Consider the following 25,658-nt stretch of genomic DNA (forward strand, 5'->3'; position numbering starts at 1 on the left):
TAAAATGTTATAGGAGAGACTCCGTGCTCTTTCACTGGCAAAGGGAGGTTGTACAAAGTATTAAATGCAGGGGTGCCAATAACTGTCACGTTTGTGTGTGGATTTGTTTTTCAGTGTGAGACGAAGCTATTTCACCAAAATGTGGATTTTTTTCCTAACCCTTTTTACTAATCTTTACAGGGGGTGTCAATAATTGTGGAGGGTGCTGTAACGGTCTCTTAAACAAATGGTTAAACATAGTACCTCTGTTGCAGTGTGTCACTCTGGAGAGACCCTATAACGGAGTTGTTTTCTTTCACAAAAAAGTTTCCAAGAAGAATAATTTAAAAACCTTGAACTATTAACCATCCAAAAAGCTGTCAGAAGTGGGATTGAATTTACTTGTGGGAGAAATGGCATGTTTACCACGGGACCAAAATGAGCACAAACAGTTGAAAATATGTACTGAAGAAATAGCACGTGTTTGTTTGGGAATCAGAAAGCCTTACAGTGCACTTCATTATGCTAATTGTTACTTTTCATTCGCAGTTGTACTCAGATATACAGCAGTTATACACTTGACTACAACGGACGTCTGCATATTTTCTGTGTTCATGATTAATACGCTCACCGGCCACTTTAATAGGAACTTGTTCTTGATTCTAAGATTCCTGTTCTTGGCTGGCAGGAGTGGAACCCAAATATGGTCTTCTGCTGTTGCATGCTGAGATGCTTTTCTGCTCACCACGGTTGTAAAGAGTGATTATATAAGTTACTATATCCTCCCTGGCTGCTTGAACCAATTTGGCCATTTTTCTCTGACCTCTCTTATCAACAAGGTGTTTCCACCCGCAGAACTGTCACTCACTCAGTGTTTTTCGCACCATTCTGTGTAAACTCTAGAGACTGTTGTGTGTGAAAACCCCAGGAGATCAGGTGAAAGTCACACATCACAATGTTTCACATTCTGATGTTTGAAGTGAACATTAACTGAAGCTCTTGGTTTGTATCTGCATGATTTTATGCATTGTGCTGTTGTCAAAGGATCGGCTGATTCAGTGTTTCCCACACATTGACGAGACTATGGCGGCCCGCCATAGTCTAATTTGGGCCGCCATAGTCTCAGTCCGCGCCCGCCCGCACGCGCACACGGCGACACTGACGCACCCGGCCTGACATTGCGTGCGTTGCCTATCTGAGACAGTGTGAGGAGACAACTCTGATAAGCTACATCCTGTCTGCATCTACATGTTAAGGTAAGTTTATACAACTTTATGGAGCCTTTGACATGATTGAGAAGGTGACATTTAGGCTACGCTATTGTGCTTTATAGGCGTATGGAGCGCGCATTGATGGATGACGTTAAGTGTATTGTTTCAGTAAAATTACTTTGTCCATTTCGTACTGGCAAACCTACCTTTTCTGTAAGGCAACAGTAGGCTATTTTGAGGCAATATTAGTTAGCCCTACATAGTTATCTAATTCGTCAAATTAACTTTATCATCCTACCAGGATCAGGTCGTTTCCAAATTCACCGGCGAAGTGCTTCCCGCTTGACATTGTATGTGCGCAGTCTATCCAAGTGATGGAGACGTGAAGTGATAAACTAATCTAGGTCTGCATGTACATGTGAAAAGGGAAAAGTAGTCTATTCTAACAGAGAGCGAACTTCGATGCCACTTTTGAGAATTAGTGCTAGTAGCCTTAACGCGATTTGTTACTGGTGAGACAGAAGACGTTAAATTATTTTTAGGTTTTTACCTGAGAATGAGATCAATGTCATTCAGGAGTATCAGTCCTTCAGACAGCATATCCACAAAGGACAATTCAAGGTAGTAGAATTATACTGCACTGTGTTGTGACCTTCTGTATTGGTGTTATGTCTGATTTATTCTTCAAACACACACCTTATTTAATTTAAATACAGTTAACTGACCTCTCTCATTTCTTTACCTCTTAGGACAAGAGCCAGGCTGACATACTAAGGCCAAGTTTACATTAGACCGTATCGGTCTCGTTTTCTTCGCGGATGCACTGTCCGTTTACATTAAAACGCCGGGAAACGGGAATCCGCAAGGGTCCACGTATTCAATCCAGATCGTGTCTGGTCCGGTGCTGTGTAAACATTGAGAATACGTGGATACGCTGTGCTGAGCTCTAGCTGGCGTCGTCACTGGACAACGTCACTGTGACATCCACCTTCCTGATTCGCTGGCGTTGGTCATGTGACGCGACTGCTGAAAAACAGCGCGGACTTCCGCCTTGTATCACCTTTCATTAAAGAGTATAAAAGTATGAAAATACTGCAAATACTGATGCAAATACTGCCCATTGTGTAGTTATGATTGTCTTTAGGCTTGCCATCCTTCCACTTGCAAGTGGTAAGTGACACGCATGCCCGACATGCACTGGGATCACACACACACACAGCGGCTCAGTCCCGAATCACTGCTCGTGCGCTATACTCGCGCACTCTGTGAGCTGCGCAGGGCCGGAGTGCGCACCCTCCAGAGGGCACTCGCTGTTCAGGGCGGAGTGATTTGGAGCACAGGATGCCTGCGGAGCCGAACGTATCCGTGTATTGGTGTTGCTGTGTGCACGCGAATCGTGTATTGGCGTTGCTGTGTGCACACTAATCGTTTTAAAAACGTTAATCTGATGATCCGCTGATACGGTCTAATGTAAACCCCACCTAACACTCCTAGCAAGTGAGTGCGATGAATGGGGGCAGATATACCCATTACTCAGCCACTTAGCAGCGATTGCCCTTGTTGTGCCGGTGTCGAGCATGAATTGTGAAAGAGACTTTTCCACAATGAACAGGGTAAGGACATCTGCAGGCAAACCAGTGATGTGAATTTCAAGTTACATTTACCCATTGTTTTTATGCTCAAATCCCACCCAAGTTCAATCTCACTTTCACTTAATTAAATATTTCAGAGTGAGCTCTACAATCACATGACTCATTGTAGTAACAAGTTGTTTGCCATTTTAGGTCAAAACAGACCTTCGTAACAGACTGCAAGGAGAGCACCTGGCCGCCTGCTTGAGGATTTCCATTAACGGGCCACAACCAGAAGATATAAATTATGAAAGGGCACTCGAACTCTTTTTCTCAAAGCCAAGAAAAATCAAATGCACAAGTGCAGGGTGTTAGCCTGGGCCCGCCCATCCTAAGTGTGACACAACACAGGGGCCTGTTGCGAACTTAGTCTGGCAAGGCAAGCTATCTCCAACTCTTCCAAGCTCCCGAAAAATCGGGAGCCAATCAACTTTGAGCATCTCCAACAGCCCTGGGTAGAGGCGTGTTCAAGGCAGTGACGTAGTAGAACTGCGACTGGAAGCCATAGATTGTTTACAGAATCTATGCCGGAAGCGCTTCATTCACTAGAAACATTACGAACATGGGGCAGCGGCAAGCCTTTGACACAGCAGTAGATGCTGTATTGAAAGCATTCAACGGGAAGTTCTCATTGAAAACGGAGCAAAGAGCAGCCCTGGAGGTATTTATTCTCCTCCTTCTTCTTCCTGTTACTCAAGCAGTTTCCGTCGCGTCACATACGTCAGAGGAAAGAGTGATGTGATTGGTTTAAGCTTCGTCACAGCCTTTTCTGGCTTCGACCAGTAGCAAACTGAGGCGTTTCAGGGAGGCGGGTCAACCACGCGCTTTGGGAAACGGTTGGGCTCAATATCTTTGCCAGACCAATGCTCGCAGAGCTTTGAAGTTGCGTTAGCCAGACTAGCAGGGTGTGGTCTTTGTAAATAGGGCAGGCATTTGTCAGGGTCACTTTTGACATACAGCAGAGCTAGAAGTCCTTGTTTTGTAGGACTTTTTGTAGGAGTTCAGGGTGTGAAGTATTGTAGGATTTTTGCTTTGGTTTGGTTGCTATCTGTAATATGTTCTTCTTGTAGGACTGCCCTCTGTAGCAACATGCTAAAATAAAATACAAGGTGCATAACCAATACCAACGAATTTGTTCTTTGTTAGTCTTAGGCTACATCCACACGACAACGGCAACGAGATTTTTTTTTTAGAGGGTAAAAAAAATATCGCGTCCACATGGGCAACGGATCAGTAAAATATCAGGTCCATATGGCAACGCAACGCTTGCTGAAAACGATGGAATACACATGCCACACCTCTACGTGCGCTGTAAGACGGTCCCATCGAAGACACCAGAACAATAGAAGAAGTAGTAGGACGCATGCGCATGTAACGGGTTTATTTTTTTCCACTTGCCATTGTGTGTAGTGGTGGGGAAATTCTACGCTGGCCCTTTAAGAGCGCAGGTAGTTATGGGAACAAGGCGCTGGCCTCTTTCAGTTCGTTTTGGAAACGTAAGCGCCAATGCCACTGGACGTTTGCAGCCCGTCCTCAGCAGTGTATTTGTGTCTCATTTCTTCAGAATAAAAAGACTGGTGAACAACACAACGCAACGTCTGTTACACGCATAAACCCCTTCTACCCGGCGTGAAGCACTCACAGGAACAAACACACAACAACAAGAAGATGGCTGCGACTACGCGAGGAAATCGTGCCTTCTGTGTGTACAAATTAGTTTTATTAGTGTGCATAGTTTTATATAACTTAATTTTCTTATTGTGTGAACATTTTGAAAAGCATTTTTATATAATTTATATAACTTTTTATATTGTGTGTGAACATTTTGAAAAGCAGTCTTATCCAATAAAAAAAAAAGAAATTCAAGAAATGGTTCAGTTACTTGTTTATTTAAAAGAAAAGCTGTATACAAAAGTGAATGCAATGCAGTGGTTCATACAAAACAGTCTGTTGAAGGGTCTTCTGACCCTTTTCCCCTCTGCCTCCATTATAGTCAGGTAACTGTTGCTTTGTGTGGAAGGCTGTACTTTCTGTTCATCAAAGCAGGTGTAAATTGTCTGTCTGGCAGGTCAGTCAGGTTAAAGTGTAAACGATTTCAATTTCTGTTGTTACGAATGATGCGCGCGAGAGTGCTGCTTGTTCTAGTCATGTAGTTGTGACGTCATCGTAAACAAATCCGTTCTACTCATCCAGACGACTTCGCAACGGCTCCGTTGCCAGATTTTTTCATTCTGGAACCCGTTCTCAAAAGATTTTGTTTTGGGGCACCCAAAACGCCAGTGCCGTGTGGACGCCAGGCCGAAACGATAAAAATTTTTTATCAGATTCACCTGAATCCGTTGCCGTGTGGACAGGGCCTTAGTTTAGTAGTATTAGTAGGCTAAAACAACCCCCGCGCACCCCTGCAATTCAACTGGACACGCCCCCCCCATGGGCTGCCCCCATAGTCTCCAAAATTTCTGGTGGAAAACACTGCTGATTAGATAACGGCATAAAACAGCAGGTGGATGGGTGTTCCTAATAAAGTGGCTGGTGAGTGTATATTGTTATGAATGCAGTGCAGGGATCTTGTACTCGCAGAATGGATTAATACCTGTTTCAAGAACTGAGCTGCACTGAACAGCTCACTGCAGCCATACATCACCTTTTTCCCCTGCTTGGCCTGCAGAGAAAAAAAAACAAGCAAACAAACAAAAATCATCACTGTCCCATCAATACTACATAAGCCACGTTTCTCTTGAAGTTCATTTACAATTAAAATTACATACCCTTGTGTAGTCGACAAGATTTTGATATTCTATGAAGTTACCCCCACCAACGACAAAAACAATGGCCTGTAAAGAAAAGGCAAGCTGAAGATTTTAGATGAATGAAATGTTTAGTAATAAAAAAAAAAAAAGACATAATATTCCCTGTGTGACAAATTTCAAGAAGCATTAGTTTGTAACTCTGAGTGATCACAATTTTTCAGGCTTATTCACTGGTGACTGAGCACACAGGCCTAACTGGAACTCAAGACAGAAAGCAGAGAACTTATCTGTGCTGAGGCAGTACAGACAACACTCCATCACATTACAGAGGCTTGTGCCAAAATCACCCAGTGTCAACATCTTTAAAGATGGATTATACTCAATGTCCACTTTCACAGAAAAATCTCTACACATGCTCATTTAGGCGGATCTCTCGTCTGCCAATCATGTGGCAGCAGCACAATGCATAAAATCATGCAGATGCAGGTTAAGAGCTTTAGTTGATGTTCACATCAAACACCAGAATGGGCAAAATAGGTGATCTTTGTTACTTTAATCGTGGCATGGTTGTTGGTGCTAGATGGACTAGTTTGAGTATTTCAGACACTAGAAATTTCACATACAACAGTCTAGAGTTTACACCAGTCTGGTCTGAGCTGATAGGAAGTTTATAGTAACTTAAATAAGCATTTTTTACAACTGGTTGCAGAAAAGCATCTCCGAACACACAAATCAAACCTTGTGGTCCAAGCCTGTCAGCCAAGAACAAGAATGTGAAGCTATGATGGGCACAGACTCATTGAAACTGGACAGGTGAAGACTGGAAAAAGACCAGGTGATTTGTTTTCCAATCTTCAAATGTCCAGTTTGGGTGAGCCTGTGTCCATGATAACCTCAGATTCCTGTTCTTGGCTGACAGGAGTGGGGCCCAAGTCAAGTCAAGTCAAGTCTATTTGTATAGCGCTTTTAACAATAAACAGTGTCGCAAAGCAGCTTTACAGAATTTGAATGACTTAAAATATGAGCTAATTTTCCCCCTGAATCCATCCCCAATGAGCGAGCCTGTGGTGACGGTGGCAAGGAAAAACTCCCTCAGACGACATGAGGAAGAAACCTCGAGAGGAACCAGACTCAAAAAGGAACCCATCCCCATCCGGGCAACAACATGACTATAACATTAACACTCCTAACATAAAGTCTGTTATAACCCCCCCACTGATGGAAGCCCGAGCGCAAAACCGTTCACGACAACCGTAGTCCCAAAGTCAGCAAGTCAACTGCAGTCCTAAAATCAGCAAGTCAACTGCAGTCCCCAGCCACAAAGCACCACTATAAGAGTCCAGAGCGTCCTCCAGGCACGACCCCCAACTGTCCACATGGGGCCGCCCTCCACAGGAGCGATGCGATGAGACTCCAACCAGACACAGGGCACCAGGATGGATCAGGCAGATCCAAGGAGCAGAAGAGGTCAGCAGATGTGCCCACTGTGGTCTTCTGCTGTTGTAGCTCATTCATCTCAAGGTTCAATGTATTGTGCATGCTGAGATGCTTTTCTGCTCACCACAGTTGTAAAGAGTGATTATATAGTTACTATATACTTCCTGGCAGTTTGAACCAATCTGGCCATTTTCCTCTGACCTCTCTTATCAACAAGACATTTCCACCCACAGAACTGTCGCTCCCTCAGTGTTTTTTGTTTTCCACACCATTCTGTGTAAACTCTAGAGACTGTTGTGTGTGAAAACCCCAGTAGATCAGCAGCTTCTGAAATACTCAAACCAGTCCATCTGGCACCAACAACCATGCCATGGTCAAAGACACAGAAATCCCACTCCCCCCCCCCCCCCATTCTGATGTTTGATGTGAACATTTAATGGAGTTCGTGACCTGTGTTTGTATGATTTTATGTATTGTGTAGCTGCCACATGATAAATGCTAACTGCATAAATGAGCAGGTGATCCTATTAAAGTGGACGGTGAGTGTATGTAACATTTTGAACAATATGATTCTTGATATCCATTCTGAATAACTGTTCTCTGAAAATGGCCTTTCATAAATGTTTAAAATAAAAAAAAATATTACCTTATAGTAACAGTTATTGTAATTCTACACAGAATATTTATAAAGCACCAACAAAAGGTCAAATGTACCTCTTGAAATGGGTTCTTGTTTCTTGGAATGGAACTAGAAGGATTAAATAACAGGCAGAGTTGATGACTCAGCATGACACCATTTTAATTTGTTGAGATAATGAGCAATAAAATAAAAACGATATATTGTTGATTCTCCAAATGTATTGATGAAGTTACAGAACTAACAATACATGTGGATCCCTTGTCCCCCCCATGACCTGATTTGACATGTGTCTTATATGTGGATAACAAAGGCAAATTGTTGCCATGATTGAATAAATCTACAAGCATGAAGTTTATACAGATATTTCGTTACCAAGTCAGTTCAGAAAAGCACTCCCAGGACACAGGGAATTACCTTTCACTGCCACGCAGCATTTTGGGGTCAAAGTATCTGTAGTCATCAGTTTCCTACAAGATCACAACAAACACATTATGGACACATACATTAGTTTAAACCATCAGGCCAAATCAGTTTAAAAATCACTGCTTTAGGTTTTCCAGCAGCCATACGTCAATCATTAATGAATTTTAAAAAACTCTAAGTAAAAGTTAGACGTCACCGTCCCATTTTGTCTGCAAAATATGAGTGAACTGTCTCAGGAGATGGGACGATGATTTTGCTCCCCCTCACTCATCCTCCCTATCGGCTGAGGCCAAGCCTGTCTCCTCTCCCACAGGGCCTCAGTCAGCATGACCTAGCAGATTCCCCGCTCCCGCACATACTTCACCACAAAAAAGGAATACTTCGCCATCAACTCACTGAAAGAGGAGCACTATGGTTGCTTCCAAATGGATAAATGCTCCAGATTTTTGTGCTATCGGTTTACTCCTTTGTCAGTTGATGGTTAACTCTAATACAAAGTGGGGAACACTATCCATAGAGCATAGTGCTATTGTTTTTTTGAATGGTCTAGGTTGAGTACATGTGTCTCTGTGACGTTCATCTAAACAGTGGACAAAAGCATTAGGATTTGAACAGTTCACTCCCTTTGTTTTTTCCTGCAACAAAAGATGCATTGTACTGGGCTCTGTAACTCCAGTAGCTAAGAAAACAAGATTAACTGTGAGAGCCCCGCTCTCGCTTATATCAGAATGCAAGCAATCAAAGGAATAGGACACTTATTATGAATGTTGACTTCAACAAATAATTAACCCTGAAACCAGTAAAGGTGGGGTTTACATTAGACCGTATCAGCGGATCATCAGATTAACGTTTTTAAAAACGATTAGCGTGCACACAGCAACGCCAATACACGATTCGCGTGCACACAGCAACACCAATACACGGATACGCTAATCACATGACTAATTCGTCATGCAAGTTGAAATGTGTCAGTGCGGCTCATCGCTTCCTCCTCAGCGGCTGCGCTCCAAATCACTCCGCCCTGAACAGCGAGTGCCCTCTGGAGGGTGCGCACTCCAGCCCTGCGCAGCTCACAGAGCGCGCGAGTGTAGTGCACGAGCAGTGATTCGGGACTGAGCCGCTGTGCGCAAGTCACTTACCACTTGCAAGTGGAAGGATGGCAAGCCTAAAGACCATCATAACTACAAAATGGGCAGTATTTGCATCAGTATTTGCAGTATTTTCATACTTTTATACTCTTTAATGAAAGGTGATACAAGGCGGAAGTCCGCGCTGTTTTTCAGCAGTCACGTCACATGACCAACGCCAGTGAATCAGGAAGGTGGATGTCACAGTGACGTTGTCCAATGACGACGCCAGCTAGAGCTCAGCACAGCGTATCCGCGTATCTCAATGTTTACACAGCACCGGATCAGACACGATCTGGATTGAATACGCGGACCCTGGCGGATTCCCGTTTCCCGGCGTTTCCAGGCGTTTTAATGTAAACGGACAGTGCATCCGCGAAGAAAACGAGACAGATACGGTCTAATGTAAACTTGGCCAAAGAGCAGTGTTCTCCCCAGGGATTTCAAATAGCATCCTGGTAAACTGCCATTTTGAAATAGCATTTTGCTTCTTGAAATAGTGTCAAAATCCACCCTATATGTTTCGTAAATACATTCAGTCGGTAAACAGGAAATCGATGTACGACAGACCTGAAAACAGTACACACAGCATAGAACCCCAGGCTGAAGCTCGGTACCAAATATCAAGCAGTTGTGATTTGTAGTTGCTGAGAAAAATGTTACAAAAATTTTCTAAATCCACACTGTGTTTCGTAAATACATTAAGTCGGTAAACAGGAAGTCTATGTGTGACAGACCTGAAAATGGTATAGAACCCCAAGCTGAAGTTTAGTACCAAGTGGCTAGGATTTGTGGCTGCTGAGAAAAAGGGTGTTTCAGACAGACGGAGATACGGATGGACAGACAGAGGTAAACCAGTATTCCCCACCCCCTTCGGAGCGGGGGTATAATTATAATATTCTTATGTCTGATTCAAGTGTGTGGTCAGGATCTGAGAGTGGTACAGCATAAGCATTTCTACTCTGTAAATAGATCACAATCTGTCCATTGCAGCTTTCTGAAAGAGGACCAACAGAGGAAAGCTGAGGATTATTTAGACCAAAATAGATTTTTTTTGGGTCACCGAGAGAGCTAGACGCAAGTTAGTGGTATATTTTTATAGATGACAATCGTGATAAGTGAAAAGACACACAAGGGGATTTAGTCCTAGTATCAGAATTATAACATTACAAAGGTGCTACCATCAAAATTGTTCTGAAAGGGTCACTCTGGAAGCCGATTAACGTGGCTTATGACTAATATGACTTATCTGAATGGAGTTCCTAGAAGTCTTATTACTGGAAGGGTGTCGAACATTTGCCACATCATATCCTCTGTACACAATTCCACATTTATAAAAGATTAGCATTAATCACACCCCAGGCAGTTAGAGACACAACCTCAGCAGTTAGAGACATTTTCAAAGGCAGACTTTTCCTTTAAAACAGTCCAACAATAACTTAAAATGAAGCAATGTGCTAGATGGGAATTTCTCTACCAATAAAAAGCTCATGTGATCCAAATGCTTCTGATTTAAGGAATCATAGTAACAATATGAAAAAGCAAAGCCTTCTCACCCTACTGTTTGATCTGAATTACTTGTGGGTTGACAGTGTTCATTAGTTGGCTTTTAGTACTCAATGGTATTTACTAAATGACAAAAAATAGATATGGTGCTTTGGGGTGTGGTGGTGGCCTGGGAAAACCCTTCACTTTGTGTAATTTTGACATTTTGTAGCGTAAACTATAAAGCTCTGAAAACTCGCTACTGCACATTCACAATGACGGTGTGAATTTACAGCATTTTAAAATGCAATGCTAAACTTTTTCTTAAAATGTTTGATGCACAGGGACTGCAGAGAATCCAGAGTGGTCAAGTAGAGTGAAATAAACAGAGCATGCATAATGAAGCAGCTGTCACTGTTTGCATGTATTCTTCAGAGGATCTAATGGTACATTATAAAATTCTTGAGCTCTACAAATCTTAAACCTGTAAACCTTCCCCCGACCATCCCCCCCTTCCCTCTCTCTGCAGGTGATCCCTAATTGAGACAGTGCATTAACAGAACAGAACAGATCAGATTGCTTGGAATGGACTCTTTCTGTGCCCAAAGAGCCTCACCATAGCTTGTGCAGGGCAGATTTAGGCTACATCCATACGACAACGGCAACGAGATTTTTTTTTTTAGCGGGTAAAAAAAAATAAAAAAAATAAATAAATATCGCGTCCACATGGGCAACGGATCAGTAAAATATCAGGTCCATATGGCAACGCAACGCTTGCTGAAAACGATGCAATACACATGCCACACCTCTACGTGCGCTGTAAGACGGTCCCATCGGAGACACCAGAACAATAGAAGAAGTAGGACGCATGCGCATAAACCCCTTCTTCTACCCGGCGTGAATGAGTGAGTGCTGCTTGTTCTAGTCATGTGGTTGTGACGTCATCGTAAACAAATCCGTTCTACTCATCCAGACGACTTCGCAATGGTGCCATTGCCAGATTTTTCCACTCTGGAAACCGTTCTCAAAAAATATCGTTTTGGGGCACCCAAAACGCCGGTGCCGTGTGGACGCCAGGCTGAAATGATAAAATATTTTATCGGATTCACCTGAATCCGTTGCCGTGTGGACAGGGCCTTAATGTCTCCAAGTACAAGCTCTAATGCAAATTGGGCAATCAGCTTCACTAATCCTGAAATGCTGCATGTAGGCTTTTTTATTTTTTGGTAATTCTTAAAATGCCAAGATCTACTTAACTTTTATTGGATAAGGGATTCCCATTTATTTACAGTTGTGGTCACAAGTTTACATACACGGACACGAAGGTCATGGCATCATTGGACTTTCAATGATTTTTTGAAATATTCTTTTTCTGTGGCAGAATGATTGTATAACATTAATTTGGAAAAAAAAAGTAAATAAATTTGGCGCACAAGTTCATTTATTTTGGATTTTCTGAAATCAATACAGGGTCAAAAATATACATACGCCACACCCAACAGTTGATTAAAATGTTCCTTAGCAAGTTTCACCCTGACTAGACGCTTCTGGTAGCCATCAACAAGCTTCTGGCAGAATTCTAGTGAGATACAGTATTTGACCACTCTTCTTGGCAGAATTGGTACAGATCCAACATATTTCTGAGTTTCTTGGCACAGACCTGACTTTTAAGCCTAGTCCATGTATTTTCAATAAGGTTGGGGTCTGGACTTGTTTTAAGCTTACTGTTAGCTTGCTTTATCCATTCCAAAACCAGCTTTGATGTGTGTTTGGGTCATTGTCCTGTTGGAACACCCAATTGTGTCCATCTGGCTGATGGTTTGAGGTCATGCTGAAGAATTCTGAGGTTCTTCATTATTCCATCCACTTTGGGCAAAGCAACAGTTCTACTGGCAGCAAAACAGCACCAGAACATGATACCACCACCATGCTTCACAGTTGGTACAGTTATCCTCTGTACCTCTAGTCATTGTGTCCAAACAACTCAATCATTGTCTCATCTGACCATAAAACTTTCATCCAGAAGGCTTTTTATTCTTTGTCAATGTGGTCAGCTGCAAACTTTAGTCAAGCGTGAAGGTGCCGATTTTGGAGCAGGAACTTCTTTCTTGGACAACAGCCTCTCAGTCCATGGTGATGTAAAACTTACTTGACAGTAGACAGTGGTCCAGCAGCTTCCAGTTCATGGCAAGCCTGTGCCTTGATGGTTCCTAGGTTGTTCCTGACCATCCGAACCAATTTCCTCTCAGCTGAGGATGACAGTTTGGGTCTTCTTCTAGCAAAGTGGCTACACCTCCCAAACCTTGTACTTACACACAGTTATTTTAACTAATGATCTTGGAACCCACAGTTGTTTAGTAATGGCTCCAAGAGCCATTCTTGAGTTGTGTAAATCTATGGACCTCTTTCTGAGATCTGCACTGAGCTCCTTGGATTTTCCCCATTGTACTGTGTGTTGGTCAATCCAATGAGTGCTGTCAAACTAATCCTTTTATGTTGGCACAAAGAAACTACCAGCTGTAGTCAATCATGATCACCAACAAGAAGTTAAGAGGCCATGGCAAGTTAAGAAACTCTGGACCTTTCAGCACTACTGAATTACTCTCTGTAGATGTCTAAGTATTTAACCCTGTATGTAGAATTTTGACCCTGTGTTGAATTTAGAAAACCCCAAATAATTTAAAACACGTACACCAATTTCTTATTTTTTTCTGTTAAAGATGTATGCTGTACAAGCATTCTGCCACAGAAAAAGAACAGGTCAAAGAATCACTGAAAGCCCAATATTGCCATGACATTCATGTCCATGATGACATTCATGTTTGTGTATGTAAACGTCTGACCACAACTATATGTTTAAGATTTTTTTTTATGTAAAGTATGTGATTACATACATATTCACCCCTGTTGATATGAAATTCAATGTTTATGGAAGGCCCTAGAGTTTGTTAGAGAACATACAAAGAGCATCATGAACACAATAAAGCTTCATAATAATCCACATAGCCTGGATATACCACAAATCCGGGTTTTGAGATGCAAGAAGAAAGACATTACTTTTTGCTGTTCATGCAAAATCAGGGGTGGTGTAACACTCAGAGGAATGCACCATTCGCCTACCTCTGCATGTATGAGCTTACAGAAGTCCATGATTGATGGCAGTGTCTCTGTAATGGAAAGGGGCGAGAGTATGCCACCCCTCCCTGAAAACACAGCCCAATTTTGCTCTGTTGAACTCCCAGCTATGGCTGGCTGTGGCATCATCAGGATTCGAACTTGCAATTTTGGATAATAAGGCAAACGCCATTCTGTTGCGCCACTCAAGGAGACCATAAAGACATTACTAAGATGTAAACCAAGATTCTCTGAACTTTTTGCTTTCGGCATAAAGTGCTACCTTTGACAGAAATCTATCACTACTCATCACCCTTAGAACAACATCCCTACAGCGAAGCATGGTGGTAACAGCAGCCGTTTTTGGAAATGCTTTTCAACACCATGGAGTAGGAGCCTGGTCAGGGCAAGATGTATTGAGCAAAATGGATGCCAATCCTAGAAGAAAACCTGTTCCTGTCTGAAAAGACTTGAGAATGGGATAAAGGACAAAGGACTCTGAACATACTGCCAACCCTACACTGGAGTGGCTCAAAACCAAGAACCTAAATGTGCTAGAATGGCCCAGTTAAAGCCTAGACCTCAGTCTGAATGAGAATCTTTGGTAAAACTACCAAAAATTGCTGTTTACCAACAGTCCAATTTGACAAAGTCTGAGCAATGTCTGCCAAGAAAAAAAATGGCAAAATTATCAGGGTCAGGGTGTGCAAAGCAGAAAGTGACACAGCTCAGCTGTACCTGCAGGGTGGTGAAAATGTATGCATACTGTTCCTTCCCTTTTTTGTTTATTTTTTTTCCATAATTTTTTGGCACCTTAAATTGTTAGACATAGTGTACATCAAATGGTAGAAATCTCATTCATTTCAGCTCTAGGTTGTACCACATAACGTGGTAAAAGTTAGCCATTTTGCAGTTGCCGTCTGGACCGAGTTTGATCAGTTTCGTCCCAAGTAAAAATTTGGACCCATAAAGATGGGAAAAAACAGGGCCCAGGTTAAAATAAATAAATAAAAATCCAGAGGCTTCCCTTTAATGGGAGGCGTACTTATGCAAGGCCCTGCAAATTTATGTACAGCCATAAAGAGGCAGTCTGTCAGATGAAAAATTTATTAGCATAGTCAAATTAGGTACAAGTTGCAACACATTAAAAGCAATATCTCATATATGGATAGAAATAACTCACCGGATTTGACTTCATGTCCATCAGACTGTCCAAGATTCGAGTAACTGGCAAATTCTATATAAAAATATATAAACATGTAAAAAAAAGAAAGAAAAATATTAATATTCAACCATTAATTAAAGAATAGACTAATTTAAATCAAAGTTCAGCTGAAATAAATTAACTTTAAAATGTAAAAACGTTTAGAAGGGCTGTGCTGATATACCAGTATAGTGTGTTTTGGGAATCTGAATAATGGTATATTGTTACATTGGTCTTCAGTCTTCCATATCTTGTTGAATAACAGTCAATTTTACTACCTTCATGCCAAACATGTTCCATTTGTTTCTCAATTCGACGACAACCCCCCCCCCAAAAAAAAAAAAAAAAAAACAACAACAACAACCAAACAACCAAAAAAAACCCCCATCATGCATTGGAACAGTAGGTAGCGTTAACCCTTCATAGCTCAATGTCCCCAGTTTGACCCTGAGGTTACAGTATATGAATTGCTGCATTGGCCTGGCATACCATCCAGGGTGTATTTCTGCCTCATGCCCAGTGTTCCTCAAATATGCTCTGGATCCACCATGACCCTGACTATGATTAATTCACTGTCAGTAATGGATTTATCAGTGAAAAACTGATGAATAAACTCGAACCCCAAGTTCTATTGGCTTGGTTTAGCTCAATTCACATTTTGGATGGGATGCCAACTAAGTACCTGGGCAAATGGCCAGTGGAAAAAGTACAGTTCTCTTTCAAGCATTTGTTTTGATATCTCACTCTGGGTGTATGCCGCTTTGTGTAGTCCCCAGAAGCACTTATTTCAATATGTCAACTCTAGTTGGCTGACAGCCCATGTCTTTGGGGAGGAGACGGAGACCCATCTCCATACTTAATGACTGACACACCATCACCACGTCATTAAAGTATTCTTGCTTTAATCAGAACACTCTAACCTTGATACAACTGCAGTAGATATTTAGCTAAACAATCCACAGTTCAAGCTAACAAATTGACCTCTGGGCACTAACCTACCTTGTTTGTTTGTTTTTTTCCAGTTACAGTGGAATTTTTTTCACTATCACAGACATGAATCCATCCCACACCAAAGAGATGGAGATCCCTCCCCCTCGAGTGTACTCATGAAGAAACAAATTCTCAGGCATGGGCACTCATACTAGATGCTCTTCTGGTCTCTCTGTGTAGTCCTCAGAAAATTTTATTCCAATACACCAACTCTAGTTTGCCAATAGCCAATACACTGGGGAGGAGACCCTTCTCCCCCATACTTAAGGGCCAACGCATGTCATTCAAATTTTCTTGCTTTAATCAGAATGCTGTATCTTGATACGGCTGCCCTGGATATTTGGCTAAAACACTCCACAATTCGAACCAACAACTCAAACTCCAAGCATTAGCGTATCTCAGCTCCCCCCCTGCTATGGCAGATTTATTTTCCACTATGTCTATGTTCACATCACCAGGCTGAAGCATGGTCAGTGCCAGGGAGGGGCTTTGGGGGTGTTGCAGCTACCCCTAGGATAGCCAGAGCATTCCCTTAACACCCTCACATAAATGTATGTGGTTTATTTAGGATTGTTAATTTTTTAATCTGTAAATGCTATAATTTATAATTTGAATAATAAATAAATGCAACCAATTATTTTTCAACTAAAAATCAAAGCCAACACCAGTGATCTGATTCATCCAATGGACGAAGCACGCACTGAACTTTTGACTTTACTTTCACGTCCTGTTAGCCAGAGCACAATTTACATAACAGTAAAGCATTAGCGATGATATATTGGATCGTTTTTTTACTTCATAAATACCCACGTACAGAGACTCAATCAATAGACACATGGTTTTGTAATGAAGATGTCTAATGGTAAGTGCATGATTTTTCCCCTCTGTTGCCAATTATAAATTTAATGCATTTTGCAGTTCAGGCACAAATACTGACTATAGTCATCTGTGCGTGATGTTCATTTATAGATCATTAAGCCTACGGAACATACTGTTGATTAATTAATTGAGGTGTTGGAAACTGGCAGTATGAGTTTGTGATCTCAGAATCTGAGCCGGAAATGTGCACAAACCTGTATTCTGTTGCTTGAGTTCAAGCCCTGGCCGTGAGATAATCGTGTGAAATTTTACATCCAGAGGTGTGCCGATGTAGGTTGGCTTGTGAACCATAGATCTATAACCTGTGAGCTGAATATCTTGCCTTAACACAGAATGGCGTTGTACCAGTCACAAAGCAGGTACTGTGTATGTGCTGTGAATGTGTTGGTGTTGCTGCAATAGAAAATAGAAGGGCACTCAGAGAGTGCAGACCTCCGCCAAAGCCAGATGCTGCAACGTTAGCAAAGTGAAACTAAATTTGTTGACCTGCCCTGCGAGTCAGATCCACTCCAAAATTTACATGCTACACCCATGCTACACCTTCCCACCAAGTTTCATGAAAATTGGGCCAGTGAGTTTTGAAAAATCTTGCTGACAAACAAACAAACAAACAAACAAACAAACAAACAAACAAACAAACAAACAAACAAACAAACAAACAAACAAACAAACAAACAAACAAACAAACAAACAAACAAACAAACAAACAAACAAACAAACAAACAAACAAACAAACAAACAAACCATCCATCCATCCATCCATCCATCCATCCTTGGTGGAGGTAATTAAACTGTGGCAACTGGCACATTAATGGGAAACCCTAATTGTCAGAGCACCTTCACTGAAAAGTCAAGCAACCCCATAACACCAGCAAAAAATAAATAAATAAATAAATAAATAAATATCTGGCACTACCCTTGGGCTGAAATGACTAATCTGATTGTTTTGCCTTCATGTGACACAAATCTGATGTTTTCAGGGCTGGCATGAATGAGAATGGTCAGATCGGAATTCATGTGGCTTTTTGCCAATATACATGCATTAAGCACTGCCTTCATCAGCCAGTACCAGCAATGTGGCAAAACAACAAAGGAAGAGAGATACAATAACTGCGAAAAAGAGCAAAAGCTAGACATCTGGCTTTTTCTTGCCTTCTCAACCTGATAATGTACAGCTGACGAACTGTGTGCTGTTCAACGGAAAATGTGTTGGCATACTAGCTACAAGCGCATTGGTTTTGTCGATTTTAATAAAGTCATCTCACAAATATGACATTTTTTTGTTGTTGGTGATGCAGATGACTTGTGTGCATGCATGCTGTTTTGGAGGACACTTGCATTCACATTACAGTTAGATACAGGTCACTTGTAATTAGGAATGTGAACCGTTATGATGGGCAAATCGGATCTGAGCAAAAAAATTGGAATTAAACAATAAGGCTTGTAATGTGAATGTAGTCTGTGGCAGACATGAATCCCACACCAAAGAGACAGAGATGCCTCCCCTTTGAGCGTGCCCATACAGGAACAAGATCTCAGGCACAGACAGACACTCATAGCAGATGCTCTCGTGTCTCAGTCTGTGATATACCCAAGCTGCATTAGCCTCACCAGACTTTTACATGCTTTGTGCTTATTTCTCCCTGTACAACCTCCGATGCAGACTAGCATGCCAAATTAGCTTACCAGACTAAAACCCATTGCTGGGGCCAAGGCCGGTCATCCGGCGATTGCTGCAGAGGTTGTAGAGCCCAACCACTGCAAGCTGGGGAAGATGAGCTTCCAAGATGGAGCCAAGCATGGCTGCCATGCCACAAGCTCTCAAACAACCTAGCGGTATTTTGTCAATATTTGTATCATTTTTTAAAACCTTTTTATGAGCAATGTACTGTACTAAGCATCATCATGTATAACCAAGAAAGTTTATTTAAACAAATTACATTAAAAAAAAAAAGCGTGAGGTATCCCTACATGGAGATGCCACTGCAGGAGTGGAAGGAGAGCCAGCATTTTAGTTCGGCTAAGAAGCTGAGCTAGCTGCCCTCCACTCCCCAGCATTCATCTACCAAAAACGTACAGTCCCTAGACAACAAACACACTGAGCTGACAGTGCGGATTCTCTTCCAAAGAGAAACAAGATATTGCAATTTAACCTGTCTAACAGAAACCTCATAATGGAGGACATACCAGACAGAGCCATTGAGCTGGAAGGCTCTGTTAAGAGCAAAGAAAGGGAACTGCGCATAATGATCATCATGGCCTGGTATGATCACCAGAACACTCAAGATGATCTGGAACACGTCATGCTTAAAGGAGAACTGAAGGCAAATTTATCATCAAAATTCTATTTCTCTCATTTTATTAAATATAGGAACGCATTTTTGATAGCTGTTTTGTCACTGCTATAGCAAGTTATGGGTGTTTGAAATATGCTATGTAATATATCAGTGCATATGCCAAAGCAATGGCTGTAAACAAGATTCGTTGAGACCTGTGCGAGACATTGTAGGATGGAAGTAAAATGTACAGCGGAAATCAAAGCGACCGACATCTACCCTCTTTCGAATGCTGTTTGAGTTTTGTTTGTTTTGATAGCAATCAGGAAAGTTTTGAAAAAAGTAGGCAGTAATCGTCATTTAAACTTGTTTTTGTGCAATATTTCGTTTGGAAAACAGTTTTCAAAATGGCGGCACTGACACCTGGCTGACACTTCACGTTTCGAAGTCTCACACAAGTCTCGTGAAGATCGCGCGGTTAAGCGACGCCTGCCGTGGACCAAACGAACTAAATTCAACATGGCTAAAAACCGAATAGGCCGATAAGTATAATATTTAATTGCAATTCGTTGCCAATACGAGTCACGATATAAGGTTACTAAAACCAAAAACATAATTGAATAACACGTTCACTAAGAAATAAAGCAAGTATAAAAATGACTTCAGTTCCCCTTTAAGTGCTGGCCACTCTGGCTACTGAGGTAGTTTGGAGCAGCTATTATACTGACTGTTTACATCCCACCACAACCAGACACTGATGTGGTGCTTAAAAGATACTGTACAATGACATTGATGAACAGGAAACTGCAAACCCAAAGGCTGCCCTTATAGTTGTGGAGTACTTTAAAAGAGAAAATTTAGTCACAAATACTACCAACACATCTCAAACAACACACCAGGAGACTGGATGCTTGATCAATCCATCCAGTCTCCTTTCAGAATTCATACAAAGCCTTCCACTGACCCCCCTTTGGCAAATCAGATCACCAATCCATTTTGCTCTACCATACCTACAGGCAGAGGCTGAACCAGGATGCACCAGGCATGAAGAGTGTACTGAGCTTTCAGGCCAATCAGATTCCATACTCAAGACTGGTTCGATCACATGGACTGGGAAATTCTGCATCAGACATCAACGAGTACACGTTCTCCGTCACAGGATTTGTCAGGAAGTGTCTAAAGGACATTATTCCTACTTGGATAGTCTGGTTATACAGTACCAGTCAAAAGTTTGGACACACCCACTCATTCATAGGTCTTTCTGTACTTTGACTACTTTCTACATTGTAGAACAATATTGAAGACATCAAAACTATGAAATAACATATGGAACATATATGGAATTATGTGGTAAACAAAAAATGTTAAAAAATGTTTCATATTTTAGATTCTTCAAAGTAGCCACCGTTTACCTTGACGACACTTTGCACACTATTGGCATTATCTTAACCAGCTTCATGAGGCAGTCACCTGGAACGCTTTTCAATTAACAGGTGTGGCTTGTCAAAAATTAATTAATGCAAATTCTTTCCTTCTTAATGCATTTGAGATGAAACAGTAAATAGTAAATAAAACAGTAAATAGCCCTATTCCACAACTGTAGTCATCCATATTATATCAAGAACTACTCAACTAAGTAAAGAGGAATGACATCCATCATTACTTTCAGACAAAATGTCTTTTAATTAATAAAAATAAAGAACAAACATTGTATTAGGTGTCCACACTTATTTATATTTATATTTATATATATATATATATATATATATATATATATATATATATACACACACACACACACATTATATATATAAAAAACACACACACACACACACACAGGTAGTCGCCGACTTACGACCTATGCAACTTACAACCGATCGACTTTACGACCGTCTGGTTATGACTGGCAAGTGTTTCCCAGCTGAGCTCGCTGAGCGTATGACAGTTTCCGCCCCAGCTCCCGGCAGCGCCTCTCGCCGCATACAACAGTTTCCGCCCCAGCTCCAGACACACGAGCAGTCTCTCGCGCTCCCTCGCGCACTCCGTCATACAGTTTCCGCCCCAGCTCCTGGTTTATGAAACGAGCAAATGCTCCGGCCAGCCCGAGCGCTGCAACAGTTGATGATGACGTAGACGACCCACAGCCAAGCACCGGTGATGCCAGCGGTCACCAAGTTTTGTATTTTGCTATGTTTTACATTTGTATTTTGGTACGTTTCAAACTAAAATGTTTTCTATTTTTCACACCTGTATTTCGTATTTTTTGTTTTGCACATATTAAACGAATTGTACTGTACGCAGTGTAGTATGCAGTGTTTGACTTAAACCAAATAATGAGCCAAGGTAATGAAATAAGAAAATGTTGATAAAATAAGACTTTAAGATGATTACAATATCATTACACATCACAATATATTTACGTTCATTTAACATAGGCCGACTTACGACCAGATCAGTTTACGACCGGTCAGTCGTAACCAAACGCAGTCGTAAGTCAACGACTACCTGTATATGTATGTATGTATGTATGTATGTATGTATGTATGTATGTGTGTATACACACACACACACAGTGTTTTCCCCAGAAAAAAAATTAAAACCCTAAATTCTAGCATGATAATACACAGACAATTGAACTCCAATGGCGCGAAAGCGAGCACCCAAGGCGCGAAGCAAAACTAGGGGGGTCCGGGGGCATGCCCCTCTGGAAAATTTTTTGAAAACAGATGCTCTCAGGTGCATTTTCAGGGTCTCTGAGAGGTTTTAGATACATGAGTATAGGATAGATTTTACCAGTGTTTCAATGATTTCTGACCTACAACCCCAATTTCAAAAAAAGTTGGGACAAAGTAAAAACTGTAAATAAAAACGGAATGCAATGATGTGGAAGTTTCAAAATTCCATATTTTATTCAGAATAGAACATACATGTAGATGACATATCAAATGTTTAAACTGAGAAAATGTATCATTTAAAGAGAAAAATTAGGTGATTTTAAATTTCATGACAACACCACATCTCAAAAAAGTTGGGACAAGGCCATGTTTACCACTGTGAGACATCCCCTTTTCTCTTTACAACAGACTGTAAACGTCTGGGGACTGAGGAGACAAGTTGCCCAAGTTTAGGGATAGGAATGTTAACCCATTCTTGTCTAATGTCCTCCTCTTTAGTCCGAATGACACGGCGTCCCTGATTTCCATAAAGAACTTCAAATTTTGATTCATCTGACCACAGAACAGTTTTCCACTTTGCCACAGTCCATTTTAAATGAGCCTTGGCCCAGAGAAGACGTCTGCACTTCTGGATCATGTTTAGATACGGCTTCTTCTTTGAACTATAGACTTTTAGCTGGCAACGGCGGATGGCACGGTGAATTGTGTTCACAGATAATGTTCTCTGGAAATATTCCTGAGCCCATTTTGTGATTTCCAATACAGAAGCATGCCTGTATGTGATGCAGTGGTGTCTAAGGGCCTGAAGATCACGGGCACCCAGTATGGTTTTCCGGCCTTGACCCTTACGCACAGAGATTCTTCCAGATTCTCTGAATCTTTTGATGATATTATGCACTGTAGATGATATGTTCAAACTCTTTGCAATTTTACACTGTCGAACTCCTTTCTGATATTGCTCCACTATTTGTCGGCGCAGAATTAGGGGGATTGGTGATCCTCTTCCCATCTTTACTTCTGAGAGCCGCTGCCGCTCCAAGATGCTCTTTTTATACCCAGTCATGTTAATGACCTATTGCCAGTTGACCTAATGAGTTGTAATTTGGTCCTCCAGCTGTTCCTTTTTTGTACCTTTAACTTTTCCAGCCTCTTATTGCCCCTGTCCCAACTTTTTTGAGATGTGTTGCTGTCATGAAATTTCAAATGAGCCAATATTTGGCATGAAATTTCAAAATGTCTCACTTTCGACATCTGATATGTTGTCTATGTTCTATTGTGAATACAATGTCAGTTTTTGAGATTTGTAAATTATTGCATTCCGTTTTTATTTACAATTTGTACTTTGTCCCAACTTTTTTGGAATCGGAGTTGTAAATAGTATTAATGTATACACATTTGAAATTTCACCTTAAAGTTCAACATGCAAGTTAAACTGTTTTGTTATAGATTACTGAGGTACGTGATAGATTGAAAATCTACAGGGATCCCTTAATTATCTATGATCAAGTAGTGTTGTAACAAAAATGTGCATGAAAATATGAACAGCGGTTTGCTCCATCTTATGCAATCCAAATGAAGAGAATCGATCATCATGACCTCCTGTTGATCACAAAGGGATCTGAACCTACGAACTGCCACCTTAAAATAAGTTACTGTATTACTATAACTGTAATGATTTAGAATGTTTCTGATGCAATTACCATAATACATGTATAACTAAGATACACTGATGAGAAAAGTAAGGCAACTGCATATTATAAAGTTTAAATTTTGGCAGTTTATTAAATGGACTAGATTAAGATTAAAACATATTTAAAGGAAAAGAAAACTTAATTCATACATGCAAGTTTGCAGAAAGATTATGTACTTGTAAACACATTCATGAAGAGAATTTGCTAATAAGTGTCAAATGTAGCATAATTTCGAATAATAATAATGATAAGCATATTTGGCAGTGTGATGTCACTGTGAGTCTTTAACAAAATAATAACCCGGAGCCTTCTTTTGTTAAATGGATCCCAGTGACATCACACTGCCAAAAATGCTTATGATTATTATTTGAAATTTTGTTACATTTGACATATTCAGACAACTTCACTTCGTGAGCGAGTGTTTATAAGTACATAATCTTTCTGCAAACCCAAACTAATGAATTAAGTTTTCTATTCCTTTAAAGCAGATTCATTCTTCTTGGACACAGGAAGGACGTATCCTGTCAGTCAGCTCGACTACAGCACAGAGGAGAGAGATGGTGAGAAGGAAGATCATAGGCCTGATCAATTCTGGTGCTGAGAGAATGCTGGTGTAGACACTGTAGTGCCAGTTGTTTATCGTCGTGGCGGTGGACAGAGTAGTTGTGCTTTTTGAGCCAGTCGCTGTGATCAAAATTGACGACGTTTTCGTTGTCGTGACAGTTGTCTGGTTTTGTGCGCCATCACTCACGTGGGTTTGTTGATGTTTAGTCAACCAATCTTTGATCGAAGCTGAATGATAATAGACTCGGTCAAACTTTTGTGATTAAAATCAGTCGGCTTTGTCCATCTGGTGGGGGACAACATCGCCAGCCAATGAGATCGCTTATAATGAATCGGAAAATTCCGGGATGTCTGACGTTTTCTTTCGATAATTTTATTGGACAGTTTGAACACGTGATCTTGACATAGCCAACAGATTACATTTTGTTTACATCATACCACACGGACATATTACTTTGACAGAATCAACACACATTGGGAAAAAAGGCCGCTTGTTTAACACAAATATCAATCAATATGTAAATGGATCTGCTATTTGCTCTCCTATGTATCTAGTTACTTGTGAGTAGGAAATTTAACGTATCGGTATAACTCTAAGCGTATCGGATTTTAACTAAAGCGACTAAGCGTATCAGGCCCGATACGCTAAAACGCTTTGGGGAAAACATGGATGGATGGATGGATGGATGGATGGACGGACAGACAGACAGGAGTTCCCAAGCCAACAGACATGGTTAACTTGTCAGTTTCCATGCATGACATGCACAAGCTCTTTAGACAAGTCAACAATCTTAAAGCAACCAAGTCCGAGGACATCCCTGGCCGTGTGTTTTGAGCATGCTGATTAGTCAGTGTGTTCACAGCCAACTTCGATGTGGCTCTTACTCAAAGAACTTCAACAATTCCACCAGTGTGCCTCCTCCAAAACGTACAAGGCAACATGTCTTCATGACTGGTGACCTGTAGTACTCACCTCAATCATCAGCAAGTGCTTTGAGAAACCTGATGTGCACCATGCTGCCTACCACCTTAGACCCTCTGCAATTTGCCTACCATCATAACAGATCAACAGATGACACAATCGCCACTGCATTACACATAAAAAAAAAAAGAACACCTATATGAGAATGCTCACACCTCAGCATTCAATCCCATAATGTCCTCTAGATTGATGACAAATGGATCTTCAGTTTTCTGACAAGTTTTCTACATGGTGTGGATAGGTTCCAAACACTTCCTCACACTAACTCTCAATACAGGTGCCCCTCAAGAACGCGTGCTAAGCCGTCCCCTCTACTCACTGTACACCTGTATGACTGTAGGGCCATGAGGAACTAAAACATCATCGTCAAATCCACAGGCAACACAGTTATAGGCCTAACCTCCAACAGCAATGAGGAAGTCTACAGAAAAGAGGTCAGAAACCTTTTGTGAACCAGAAACCACTGTGGTGCCAGGAAAACAACCTCTCCCTGAACATGAATAAAGCATATTAACTCTCTTCTCTCTCTCTCCCACACACAAAAAAATATGGAGCTTCTGTAGAGAGGGTCAATAGCTAAAAAATTCCTCTGTGATCACA

At 41.2% G+C, this 25,658-nt stretch overlaps 1 protein-coding gene across 2 annotated transcripts in view; it reads right to left on the minus strand.

Annotated features, from left to right (window-relative positions):
- Window positions 1-25,658, minus strand: part of scfd1 (sec1 family domain containing 1) — a 73,561-nt gene that overhangs the window by 1,819 nt on the left and 46,084 nt on the right. For both annotated transcript variants that reach the window (XM_060933919.1, XM_060933921.1), the window contains exons 20-24: window positions 14,981-15,034; window positions 8,063-8,115; window positions 7,723-7,756; window positions 5,590-5,655; window positions 5,415-5,483 (exon numbers count right to left, since the gene is read on the minus strand). In XM_060933919.1, the coding sequence (XP_060789902.1) occupies window positions 5,415-5,483; window positions 5,590-5,655; window positions 7,723-7,756; window positions 8,063-8,115; window positions 14,981-15,034 (276 nt within the window). The remainder of the gene's footprint in view (window positions 1-5,414; window positions 5,484-5,589; window positions 5,656-7,722; window positions 7,757-8,062; window positions 8,116-14,980; window positions 15,035-25,658) is intronic.

Source organism: Neoarius graeffei, chromosome 11 (genome assembly GCF_027579695.1).
Source record: "Neoarius graeffei isolate fNeoGra1 chromosome 11, fNeoGra1.pri, whole genome shotgun sequence".
NCBI classification, from domain to species: Eukaryota; Metazoa; Chordata; class Actinopteri; order Siluriformes; family Ariidae; genus Neoarius; species Neoarius graeffei.